The sequence below is a fragment of the Arachis hypogaea genome, chromosome 5, assembly GCF_003086295.3.
Source record: "Arachis hypogaea cultivar Tifrunner chromosome 5, arahy.Tifrunner.gnm2.J5K5, whole genome shotgun sequence".
Lineage (NCBI taxonomy): Eukaryota > Viridiplantae > Streptophyta > Magnoliopsida > Fabales > Fabaceae > Arachis > Arachis hypogaea.
This window is the reverse complement of record NC_092040.1, coordinates 12,728,611-12,742,859: the sequence shown is the minus strand read 5'-3', so window position 1 is coordinate 12,742,859 and position 14,249 is coordinate 12,728,611. Positions and strand designations below refer to the sequence as shown.

Here is a 14,249-nt window from a genome sequence, read left to right as displayed (position 1 = left end):
TTACCACAACAATTTTTTGTAAGAATAAATTATTTGGATAAATTAAATTTTAAAATAATATTTTCAAAGGCAATTTTTTAAAATGAATTAAATTTTTTTAAAAGAAACAGTTGAATATTGTATTTTTATTGTTATCTAAAATAAAAAAATTATTATATTCTTTATTTTTTAAGTAAATAAGAGTGATTGTTATTGATCTATTGTACTTAAAAAATAGTGTCTAATTTATTAAAAAAATTAAAATTAATATTCGATTCTTGGTTTTATCATTTTTTTTATAAATAATCATATTATTATTTTAACTATCAAATGTTAATTATATTATAACTATTTTTAATTTTGTCAAAAAATGTTAAAAAAATTTTTAATAACAAGTCTAATTATTAAATTTCATATTTTGTTAGATTTTTTTTTAATCACAGATTAATTTAAGACCTTTTTAACTACTTCACCTTGATCTATCTGAGAGATTTAGATAATAATAATGTACAAAAAAAATCATTTCTAAATTCTAACTACTCCACCTTGACCTATCCAAATGATTTTGAATAATAATAATAATAATAATTCGTTACAAAAATGAGCGGTTTCTTCTTTGCAATTTTTTTTATGTAAGTGGCTTATCTTATAACAAATTACAAATTACGTGTAAAGTAAAAATGGTAGCCATTTATGTAAAATTAAAAAAGTTGCAAAAATATTTGTTGTTTCAAAAAATTGTAATTGAATAAATTTAAAATCTAATTGATTTATTTATATAATTTACCTATAAAATTATTATTTAAAAAATTTTTAAATATTAATAATTTTACATAAAAATGACTTTCACAAATTTTATAATTTAAAATTTTTATTTTTGTTTAAATAAACAGGCTAAAACTATTACTTTATTCCAATTTTTTTAGTAAGAGTTGATAGGTGGACGGATCTAAATTAAAAAAATAATAGTATGATTTAAAAATATTTATCAAAATAATAGAAATGAAAGTCTAGTAAGATGACTTCTAAAAGAGCAAAAGAAAATGATAGGCTAATGACAAAGATGTGTGACTGTGAGAATGAATAACAAGGAGAATTGAAATTTTAACCTTTATATTTGACAGTAAAACCCTTTATTATTGTTCAAGACTTAATAATAAGTAATTTCTTTTAAAGATATTTTAAAGTGTTTGAAGCACATGCATATGCTTTATTTTGTTGACCTAATTTATATGTCAAATTTCTAGCCATTAGACAGAAAAAAATGTGACATAAGCCGTTTGATCCCTGTAAACTTATTTATCCATGTATAATACATGTTATAATGAACAAAAACCAGCCATACCTATCTATTTGTTTTAGAACATGTATATATTCTTTTATTTTTATTATGTGTGTTTAACTGTTTATATGGGAGTGGGTGTTTACATATAGGTTTATTTGAGTTCTATTAAAATTTGTATATACTTATTAATATAATTATGTATGAAAAGAAAAATAAATTTATTTAAAAAAAATATTTCTAAAAGATTTTTGAAAATGAATTGAACCGTAATGATAAAAGACAAATGTGTCTAGTTCTTCCAGTATAAGAGTACTGCTAGTATGAACTTACATATTACGGCCAGAATCTTCTATTCCATTCAAGTATTGCTCATGTCATTTTTTATGGGTGACCTTAGGATTTATTCATTGCTGCCTCAAGCGTGTTTTTATTCGCTGTTGTCTCTGATTTAAAATACATAAAAGGCAATAAAATAAAAAATAAAACATTAAAGTAATAATCAGTATAGTATATTTTCTTAAAAGAAAATGTAATTACTAACTAAAAACATTTTTATGAGAAAAACAAATAAAAAATTTTAATTAATGCAGTCAGTTGAGATAGTAAAATATAAACGATATAAAAATAAAATCTACAGCATAATGCAATTTTGGGGGTGTTAAGAAAATTTTTTACGGCTTATTTACTAATTGAATAAATCACCTTCTACTCTATGCAAATGGGTGAACTACAATAAGTTTTGCATACGATATGATAAAATTTGGTTTGGCCGACATAAAAGAGTACATCTCATTTTGTATGGGAAAAATTTAATTTGTATGGCTCCAAATTAATGTTAGCCATAGTAACTTAACCCATGTTTTATATTTCAACTGCAAACACATTTAATTTGAAACTACAAAGACCTTAATGTACAGAAAACTGTAAGGTAGGGTGTTGTCAAAATCAAATTAAATATATCCAAAAACACACAAAATGAACTTAAATGATATTAATTGCCGACATAGCATTGAACTGAATAATTCTAGCTAGAAAAAATCCTAAGCTAAAGTCAAGGTTCCATTTTGACTGTGGGTCCTTTCCTGAAAAAGTAAAAAACCTCTAACCTCAACTCTTCTTTCTTCTTCCTATGCGCTACAAATTCCGACACGTTCTTCATGCTACCTATCGTCTCTCTCAATTTAAGTACTGTAATTAAATATTTATTTAATGCTCTTTTAATTCATTTTTTAAATTAATACTTTGTCTCTGACTTTTATTCTGTTTAATGATGTTACTTGTTACAATGAGAATAAGATTAGAGTGATTTAACCTCAAAATAATAATATTTTTTTAACTTTTTCACAAGTAGTAGTAAAGTGGGTTGGTCATAAAAATACGCTTTTAAAATTGAAAATAAAATAAAAATTTATGATAGTTACATGTTTAAACTTTTTCTGTGAAAATATAAAAAAAAGCATTCTAGGTACTCCTAGAATATTCACAATTCTTATTTCTAGATTAGTGAGTAATTTGTATATCTATTAAATTTAAATATATAAATATTGGTAAATTCTATCATTTTTATCATTTATTTACAACATTTTTTTTATAACTTATAATATGTCTAAATTGTTCTTAGATTAATTTTGTCATTGTTAGAAGATATAATAATAGAGTATTTAAATAGTTTTATTTAGTGTAAATATAAATTTTTAACTTACTTTCATACTATTTAAAAAATTATGATGTGATTGAAAAACGGTATAAAATTATTTAAGAAAAATTTAATAGACTTATTTTTATGATAAAAATTTTTTTTATTACACTAAAATTATAATAAATATATATTAAAATTAATTATTAATATAAATATTAATTTTAATGATTAATTTTAGTGTGTAAATAATTTTTTTTATTAATTAATTTTTTTTGTTAAAAATGGTTTGATGCAGAAATAGCGAGTCCGTATTTGCTGCAAACAAGTCCAAATTGAAAACAGTATTATCTCCCCTTTTAAACCCAACCTTGCTTGCAACACTCTCGCGGATTCTCAGAAACACAAACACCTCTCTCTCTCTCTCACACACAGCCATGTGCAAGTTATCATCATCTTCCACAGCTACAACTATGTGTATGCGTGAATGCAATGAAGGGCAAGAAGGAAAAACCCCTGACATGCTTACTCATTTGATCCCTAAAACCCCAACAACAACACAAAAGCCCCACAAAAACAACACAACCAATCATTTATCAGAAGCAATCAAAGAAGCAAAGTGCATAGCCAAGATATCGTTACCCATGGTCCTAACTGGCCTACTACTTTACTCTCGCTCCGTCATTTCCATGATCTTCCTCGGCCGCCTCGGCGACCTTGCCTTGGCCGGAGGCTCTCTAGCCATTGGATTCGCCAACATCACCGGCTACTCTCTTCTCTCCGGCCTCGCCGTCGGCATGGACCCAATCTGCGGCCAGGCTTTTGGCGCCAAAAGGTACAAGCTCTTGGGCCTCACCATGCAGAGGACAGTGCTTCTCCTCCTCCTCACTTCAACCTTCATTGCCGCTCTTTGGCTTAACATGAAAAAGATTCTCCTCTTTTGTGGCCAGCAACACGACATAGCCACCGAAGCTCAATCCTTCATTCTCTTCTCTCTTCCCGATCTCCTTGCGCAATCGCTGCTCCATCCCCTCAGAATCTATCTCAGAACCCAATCCATAACTCTCCCTCTTACATACACCGCGCTTCTTTCGATTCTTCTCCACGTCCCAATCAACTACCTACTAGTCTCTGTTCTTGGCCTTGGAATCAGAGGAATCGCGTTAGGCGCTGTTTGGACGAACTTCAACCTTGTGGCGTCTCTGATTATCTACATATGGGTTTCAGGGATTCACACCAAGACATGGACCGGTGTTTCTTCTGAATGCTTCAAGGGATGGAAGCAACTACTGAGTCTCGCGATTCCTAGCTGCGTCTCTGTGTGCTTGGAATGGTGGTGGTACGAGATTATGATCTTACTCTGCGGCTTGTTGATCAATCCTCAAGCAACCGTTGCGTCAATGGGGGTTTTGATCCAAACAACTGCATTGATATACATTTTCCCATCTTCGTTGAGCTTCGGCGTGTCTACAAGAGTTGGAAACGAACTTGGTGCAGGGAATCCCAAGAGAGCGAAGCTTGCAGCAATTGTGGGACTCTGTTTCAGCTTCTTATTGGGATTCTCCGCATTGGTGTTTGCAATTTCGGTGAGGAACGTGTGGGCTTCGATGTTCACAAAGGATTCACAGATCATTGCTCTAACGTCAATGGTGTTGCCGATCATAGGGCTGTGCGAGCTCGGAAACTGTCCTCAAACGACGGTTTGCGGTGTTCTGAGGGGAACGGCAAGACCAAAACTGGGAGCCAACATAAACTTAGGTTGCTTTTACCTTGTGGGAATGCCCATTGCGGTTTGGTTAAGCTTCTATGGTGGTTTTGACTTTAAAGGATTGTGGCTTGGCCTATTGGGTGCTCAGGGTTCATGTATGGTGACTATGACGTTTGTTTTGGTTCTAACCAATTGGGAAGCTCAAGCACTTAGAGCAAAGGATCTTACTTCTTCTCAGGATGTGGCGCAACCAAATTTCGCAGAGGATGATGAACAAGAACATTGCAAATGCTCTCTGATTTCGTCAAAACAATTCTCTGATTCTTTAGTTTGATAACATTTTTTTTGGTACCGTTACCTAGATTATTTTTTTTATTTGTATTTTTTTAACCCCTTATATACTATGTACTCCTTATGTACTCCTACTATATAAAAAAATACAAATAAAAAAAATAATCTAGATAACAGGTACATTCAATAGAACCTAGCTGACTAAGGTAATTTTTTAAGTAATATATAGATTAATCTAAATATATCAGATAGATTGGAAGATTCAAAAGATATATATTCATTTATTTCTCTAGGTTGATCGAATTATTCTTACTTGTAAATTTAGGAGAATTGAATTTGAATGGAATTATTTTTCTTATAACAGTTGATAAGGAATCGATTCCATGTGTATAGATAATATACACTAAACAAAAAGAGAAAAAAAAAAGCATAAAATTAAGAAGGTCAAAAGTCACATATCATGCAAAATTAATAATTAAAAATTATTAAATATACTAAATTATTTAATCATTTTTAATTATCAATTTTATACCAAAGATAACATAATATAAGTCTTCACCGATTTAAAAAATGAGCAAAGCTAATTGGAAGAGAGAAAAAGAAGAGAAAACATGGGTAAGAGGGTGTTTGGGGCGTGGGGATAAGATGGGTTGGTGGGCAGTAGGATTGCGCGTTGTGATTTGTGAAGTAGGCAATGCAAGCTGGAGTCTTGTGTGTCGGTTGTTTCGCAACGAAAAATTGACAAATCGCGTGCTTTGATTATTCTTCTTCAGGTGGATATATGCCTTTTATTTTATTTTATTTTATTCCAGAATTTCCAGTTCCACACGTAGAATTTGACCTAGTTTAGAATGTTCTATGTTTTGATCAACTTTAGTGGCCTCTACGATGTTTCTTCCTTTTTCAACTGAGGAATGTTTCTTATTGAGAGAAAACCGCATGAGCTAGCTACTTGCTACTAGCTACAATACAATGGTATTGGTATTGGTATGCGTACATCTATCAATTAATTTTTAAAAAAATTCTCCAAGTTACGCATTCAGTTGAAACTTCCTTAGTCTAATCTTGGTAATTGAAAGTTGAAACGGCTTTCTGAATTTGTTCGATTAAGTAACCCTCAATCTATGACTGCTTAAAATATCATACTTCATTACTTTACTTCTTGATACAAAAACTTGGATTAAGAGATACTTACAAATTATTACTCATTGAATATTCCTTTTAGCATAACAACCAATGAAGTACAAGGTCAACAACATATTATATCCCCTTTACAAGGTCTTTATCATGGCTAGTGTGTTAATTCAATGACATATGTTTCATTTCTACCCAAATTAGAAAAATTGAGCAAGCTAAGGAAGAATAAGCAGCCTCCGCCATGCATAATAATGATATATTACGTATCGCACAAAAGGGAATTTAAATTTAGACCGTAGATTAAGGTTGAAAATTAGCTTTGAAACCTAAACCATGTTTAATTTGAGGTTTGAAAACCGTTATCAATTAACGTGTAAAGTATAATCTAAGTAATATCAAGTTGATGGGTATATATAATTTGATTAATTGTGACAATTTTGAGTCATTAGATAATGTGTATAAACTGGCAGGTCCAAGTAACAGCAAGATCTTGGTGTTGAAATTATTTGTTAGAATAAAAATTAATTTTGTAATTTCTTATATAGAATAAGATAATATATAAGATTGGTTGGCGGTATAAATAGACAAAATTAGCGGCTGACAAAAAGCCACCGGAAGAATTGTTTTCCTTTGAAAAGACAGTGGTACTCGCCGTCCTTGTTAACAGTATGACAGTATTCCATTTGACACTATTTTATTATAACATTAACAGTGCAATTTATTAGTTGTTACACTTGGATTTGAGGATATTCCCCATTACAACAAGACAAGAATATTTATAAAGGGAATACTTATCCGACAAAGATAATAAGAGTAAATGTCTAAAATGATCCCTGAATTTTAAATTGGTATTCAATTTAGTACTTAATTTTTATAAATGACCAACTAAATTCCTTAAATTCAGAAACGTGCGTCTTCGTTAGTCCCTCGCAGAAGTGCCGTCTAAACATTGCTGATGTGGAACGTTAACTGTCATGTGGGCATTCCAGCTGTATGCTGATGTATGCCAAAATTGAATTTGATTCAAATTGGTATCTGGAATTGCCTAATATTACCCAAATTAGTCCATTTCAATTATAAAACCCTAATTATCTTCCCTTCTTCAAACTGTATGCTATGTTCTTCTGTTTTCGACTCTCCTTCTCTTCTTCGCCCTAAAACCCAAATTGATTTTTTGTTTGTGTGAGTGATGATGGGTGGTGGCGAGAGAAGTCAAAGTAGCTCAAGTAGGAACAACTCTGCAGACAGACCTTATGGCAACAAAGGAATGCGCAATAGGGAAGGTAAGAACGTTGTTTTCTGTAATTGCGGGCTTCGAACAGTGATGAAGTACTCAACAACGGCAGAAAATTCTGGTAGACCATTTTATGGTTGTCCGAACTATGAGGTAAGGTTATGGCTGTGAAGACAATGTTAAGATGGTTTGAGTTTGAGTTTGGATTCACCTGCAATTTTTACTTTGCAGGATGAAATTCATTGTAATTTTTTTTTTGTTGGGCTCATGGATGTGAAGAACAAGTTTGTGCAACACCCATTCCACTAGAAGTTTTGCATGATTTAAGTTGGAGGATGACAAGCTTGGAGAGTGATGTTAAGACCGTGATGATGATGACGATGGTGCTGCTAGCTTCTGTAGTTACTTTTGGTGTGTGTTTAGGTTTTAGTTTGTTGGGGTTTATATTCAAGAAATGATGATTATGTTATGAAATTTTAAATTTCTTAAGTGGTATGTAATGTCTTGATGAAGATGGAATGAAATAAAATGAAACACTAATTTGACATGAGTTCAACTCTTGATGCTGCACTTATTCTGCTAAAATTGTGTTCAACTAAACCAGAAAGAGATAAATCATAACATGAACTAAACCAAAAACTTCATTAATTTAACATAACTAATTCCGGAATATGGAACAAGTGTTGTTTGTGCTAAAGCACATTGTGCATAACATACTATCACAACCCAAAACATCATAGGCCATAATAACATTCAAAGGCCATGCATACAGGTTTCAAAGGTTACATTACAAAAAGACAGGATTGTTTAACCATAGCATTCAACTACAACAACATGAACTCAAAAAGCCACTACACTTTGTGCTAGTTAGACATTTTTTCTTGGTGGGTTGAATCCTGGAGTTGGAACAAATTTCAAGAAGGAGGCCAGTTTTTCAGAGGTTGCTGCACTAGCTCCTTGAATAGTCTCTCTTGAAATCTCAGTTGGATGTGGAGCAGCCGCAACAGTAGCAGCAGTGGATGAAATTGTCCTCTTGACAGGGAGTTTGTCTATGTGTCTCTCACTTTTAGTTCTTAGATGCCCTTTCTTGACATTCTTTGTAGTCTTTGCAGCCTATGATATCATAAACAACAATAAAAGTATCATTATATGGATGATGACACTGTCAAGAATCATATTAGTTGACCAAAAACATATCCTCTCAAGTTAACAAGAAAATGGATTTGTTTGTTTCCAGATTTATTAACTCAAGCTCTAATTTTTATTAATGTTTTTAATACTATTATTACTTGAGTTGCAAGTTCTTGTTCAGCTCCTAAACCCCCTTCAGCAGCAACTTCTATTTGAGTATCAATTTGTCATCCTTCAGCACCAACCTCACATTCTTCAGTAACAACCTCACATTTGTTACCTTTAGAACCAGTGTCACCCTTATTTGCAGCATCTTTAGCAACCTTTGTTACCTATGAACAATTGCCCATGAAATTGGGTAAACATGATTATTCGCGTCCTAACCCATGGCGCACAGCAGCCATCCTCCATAATAGGTCTTTAAAAAAGCCCTATTAAGTCCTATCAAGGGTCTACATCCACCCACAAAACCTTTCTTGCATCCATGCAAACAGACATAAAACCTTTCAAATACACCTTCTCCGTTAGGCATTGGACTAACACCTAACTTGACAGTTGAACCCGGATTAGATCTCAACAGCTCTTCTGCATAATCTCTAAGTTTAGCATATTCTGCAGCTTCATCATCCCTCACTATTTTCCTTGCATCACCCAAAGCTCTTGTAATTGTAGTCTTAAACAGTTGTATTCTAGTTTTTTCTTTAAAGTAATTAAAAACCTCACAGTGTCTAAATGTTGGGAGCTTCCTAACCTTCTTAACAAGTACATCAGTTACCCAAGACCTAGTTGCACATCTATTCTTGAAAGTTCTCTCACATGTATGATCATCATTAAAGGTCTTAATCTGCCAACATCCATTCGATTTGCTATAAGAACAAAACACCATCCAAGGACAATCTTCATTCTTGCATACCACTCTACATCTAGTAGTATCATTTTTCTTGTACCTTACACCCCTACCATCTTGTAATGTATAATTTCTAACCCCCTTTCTTAAAAGCATCCCTAGTGGTAAACTCCTTACCTAGCTCTAATCTCACATGTCCAAACTTGGCAGTATCATTGAAGATGGAATTCACAGCTGGGTCTGCTTCATCCTCAGAGTCTGGTGGAGTCTTCAATTCATCAAATTTCCAGCTATCATCTGAAAAAGACACTGCCATACAGATTCATGCATTACATCACCAACAGAAAAAGAATAAAGTCAATACATATGCACATTAAAAAATATACGTTACACACATTGCAAGTTTTCTTCTTTCTCATTATCATCTACCTCCTTCTCATAATCAGATGCATCCATTGAAGGGGAACAAGAAGTATCTTCATCATTAATAATATTTTTCTTGCCTTTGTCATTGTCACTGCCGGTCTTCCTCTTTCTCCTATCACTGGTAGGACCAACATCATCATTGTTGTCACTACTTTAGTCCACAAAGTCAAGTGGCATGTGTGGCTTGTATAAACTGTCCTCTGCAGACTCATAAGAATCAGATAAGCTATCAACATTCAAGTGAACTGGCTCCTTGCTTGCTTGCTTTCTCCAGCCTTATGATCTTGTGATATACCTTCTAGGCATTTTTGTAGATGTGTTGAATTTAAAGTTAATAGGCTTGGATTGTTTCTTTGATGCACTGGGTTTCTTGATTTGTGCGTTGTTGGTTGAGGAAGTGGGTTGAGAGCAAACTTTCTGAGATATGGGTTTAGATGTAATGGGATTTGGTTGGGATAGAGATTTAGGGGACTTCGCTTGTGAACATGATTTGTGGACATTAAAACTAAGGACAATTGATTTTGGTGGAATAGGCTTGGAAGGAGTGGGCTGGGGGGCAGCAGGTTGGGGGGCAATGGGCTTGGGAGCAATGGGCTGTTCGCAGTGGGCTGGGGGGTACTGGGCTTGGAGGCAGTAGGCTAGGGTCAATGGGTTAGGGGGCAGTGGGTAGGGGACAGTGGACTTGGTGTAGTGGATTTCAGTTCAACTGGGATAAAGGTAACTGGTTCTTCAAGTTGACTTAATATTGTGTTGGTTTTCTTCACAGATTCAACACCTTCTACTCTATCTTCTTCCATGCCTTCCATTCCGACCTTCTGGCCTATAGCATGATCCTCGTCAAACAACTCCATTACATCAATTATATCAGGAATCGAAGGTCCGTGCTCAAAATAGATGTGGATGACGTTGTTATTCTCATGGCAGTGCTTGATCATACTAACAAGGTCCTGGTCCACTTGCAATCTCCTAAGACTAAAATCCAACCCATCTTTAGGGTCCAAAAACCAACATGCTTCAGCCTTATCATACCCCAATTTTTTATAATAACCTGTTACTGCAAACACGTCAAGATAGTCTTCATCGACTCCAACCCATTCATCATACAAGTCAGATGTGTAGATAAAATTTTCACCAGGATCTGTCTCAAACGTTCCACCATGGTGAAAAACAAGTTTCAATCGATCAAGCATCTGAAGTTTACAGCACAATGCACAAAACAGATAGGACTAATCATTTTTCCGCAAAACAACTATATTTCAAAGAACTAGAAATCAACTATATTTGTAATAAGAATGTATATATTTACTTTCTATTGACTATAACTTAAACCAGATTATGATTTATGTGGTTACAAGTTTCATTTTAGAAACCCTAAACTCTAACATTTGCGCCATCAACAACCACAACATTCTAAACTACTCCCTTACATATACAACAACGCATTCACACATAAGTATTAAGAACCCTCAATGAAAAACAAAAAATGGAAGAGAATGATCAACCTGAACTGTTACCTCTCACCTTCGGCAGTGTACGAAGGTGATGTTTCGTCGATAACTCCTTCACTGACCAGAGAGAACATATTCTAAGGATGATCCTCGGTGAGCAAATGTGAGTGGGAAGTATGGAAGAATGAATGGACAGAGAAGAAGAGAAAGCTTTTCTGAAGTTTTGGTGGAAAACGTTGAAATGGAAAGGGGACTAACAAGAATTGTTTATTCAAAGGAGGAGAAGATGTTATTTGAAATGACGTCGTTTTACACATTTAGGGCATCCACTCCTTCAACGACATCGTTTAATGGAATGCCCACATGGAAATTAACGTTCCACATCAGTAACGTTTAGACGGCACTTCTGCGAGGGACTAACAGAGATGCACGTTTCTGAATTTAAGGGATTTAGTTGGTCATTTATAAAAATCAAGGACTAAATTGAATACCGATTTGAAATTCAGGGACCATTTTGGGCATTTACTCAAGATAATAATAATAATAATAAATTATCATTTGTATCTATAAATAAATATACTTATATAAAAATAAAACGACAATTGTAATCACAGAAGATAACTTACATGTGCCAAAAGTATCATAACAGACCAATTGCATAACTAACGTCCGAATACTTTTGGCACACGAAAGTCATCTTCTATGGTTATAATTGTCATTTTATTTTTATATGGGTATATTTGACAGTGTTTATATTTTTCATGGGTGCAAATAGTATTTTAATAATAATAATAATAATATGTACACAAAAAATTAACCACTAAATCAATTACTTAGATAAAATATATTATTGAGTTTGAAAAATTAATATTAAAATGATGATAAAATATTATTAAAATGATTAGATGTTTATTAAATTATTACAAATTATTTGTTTAATGAATTTTGTTTAGTGCACAGGAAAGCAATCTAAGTTCCATGTTGGCCCAATAAACAAATGAGCAAATCCATGTCCATCAATACAAATTTCATCATCAACTTGATCCAAAATTTAGTCACTAAACTTTGAAATAAGAAAAAAAAAGACAAGTCTAATCACAAGTCCATGAACCAAGTATGATGAATTAAAGAAAGAAACCCAAGAGACCACAAGCCTCATACGGTTACTCTCACTCTTGGTAACTGAAACTTCAAATTCAATTCAATTTAATTTCCTTGAAACTTCTACCGAAAGCCATTACCTCTCTTTTCTCTCTCCTCTGTCTTTGCTTCGGTCATATCGCTCAATCAAAGAAAAAGAAAGAAGAAAATAGAAACTACAAAAGATAGGCTTTGAAGAAAGGCAAACAGATTGTTGCCAAATCAAAGCAAAAAGAAGGGGCTTCGGTCAGGTAGCAAAATCTCACTCGGTCAAAGCACATCAAAAGTTCATTTCCTCATTTGTGCTACGACAAGAAACCAAGAAAAAAGACACAATGTCTCAAGCATAAAAGAAGCAACTATGGAAGAGGTGTTGTCAACCATAGTCAGAAGTTCATCAACGCTCAAAATCAAAACTTGGGGCGAAAGTCAAGCTGAACGGTCAAGATTGAAGAAGCTTGAAGAAACAAGATGAGAGAAAAGAGGTGAGTTATATGCGAACAGATTCTGTCTTCTCTTTCCTCTCTGATGAAGCCGTTGCTAATCTCTGATATTGGAAAAAAAACAGTATTAGGGTTGAACCTGATTCAACCTTGGAAGCTTCACTCTTCTATATTAAGGGTGAACGGCCAAGGATTGAAGAAAAGAAGAGTAAGTGAAAAGCACAGAGTTCACTCTCATAGCTAACCAAGCTATTAGAGCTCTTCTCCTTCATGTAGTTTATTTAATATTTTTTTCTCGGTTTATTCTGTCAAAGTCTCATTGTAAAAGGCAAACATGGTGAGGTTCGGAAGAAAAAGCCAATGAGATAAACAGTGAGAAAAAGTCATAAGATGTCTCAAGTTTCTTTTTGTATATCTTTCTGTTTTGTGTCATGATCCTGTGGGAATTCTCTTGCAAGTTGGGTTAGCACTTTGCTGTTGAAAGTTAGATTGAGGTCTAGTCAAATTCGGATTAGGTTTAGAATCTGAATTTGTCCCATATAGGATTGGGTAGATCCTAGAGAAACATTGGTGTTTGTAATCTTGAAAAAGAGATAGTGAAATTCTATCATAGTTGTGATGGAAACTGGATGTACGCTACATTGTACTAAGTAGCTGAACTAGGATACATCTGGTGTTATTCCTTCTTCTCTACTTCATTTCTGTTTCTATTACTTAGGAGACAAAATGAAAATGTCTCTCAACTCATTACGAGACAAAAGTAAAAACATCTCCTGAGTTTCTTTGAAAAAGTAAAAGTACTATTCAGCATAAAAGAAAGTGAAGATTCAACCTCTCCTTCTCTTAGCCACTAATAACCAGTGGTGGAGCAGACAAGAAGTCAGGAGACGGACCTTAAATAAGGAGCAAGGAAGAATTCTCAAAGGATAAAAAAACCAAGTCATATGGCTACAGGTAGGTCCAAGCCCAATGACAAGACTAATAAGCTAAAGACAAAGGTGGTAGTCGAGCCCACTCCCAAAGCAAGGGAACCTAGTGAGAGTGCTCCCATGGTCAATCACAAAGATAAAAATACAGAGAGGGAGGAAATAGAAATGGAAATGCTAATGCTCGAGCATATACAACAACTTTAGAAATAGCGGAATGAGGTTTCGAGGTTGAAAAAAAAATGTACATCTCCTATGGAAGCTCATGTGTTGAAGAACGATTTCTTAAATTAGACCCAAATCCCATCTTCCTCGTCAAGACCACCGGACCCAGGATGTGGTGTGACTTTGACCTCAAACACATCTCCAATTGCGAAATTGGATAATCCAAGTAATAGTTGGATGAAAATCGGGAAGCTTTCCGACGCTAGTGCTGCTCGAGTACTTGGGTCTCAAACCCAAAAGTGATTTTGGTCTTTCATGACCCTTTTTTCTCTATGTTTTAATGAATATCATATGTTGGAATTTCCAGGAAACTCGAGGTAGGCCTTTTCATTCTCTGATTAGGGATATGTGCAAGGAATATGCTGCTAGTTTTGTTATATTGCTCAAAACTTA

General features: G+C 33.8%; 1 protein-coding gene across 1 annotated transcript; it reads left to right on the top strand.

Annotated features, from left to right (window-relative positions):
• Positions 1-3,175: 3,175 nt before the first annotated feature.
• On the top strand, positions 3,176-5,262 carry LOC112800831 (protein DETOXIFICATION 49-like). The gene has a single exon (XM_025843235.3). It carries the CDS (start codon positions 3,338-3,340, stop codon positions 4,940-4,942), a length of 1,605 nt encoding a protein of 534 aa, XP_025699020.1. The 5' UTR covers positions 3,176-3,337; the 3' UTR covers positions 4,943-5,262.
• Positions 5,263-14,249: the final 8,987 nt, after the last annotated feature.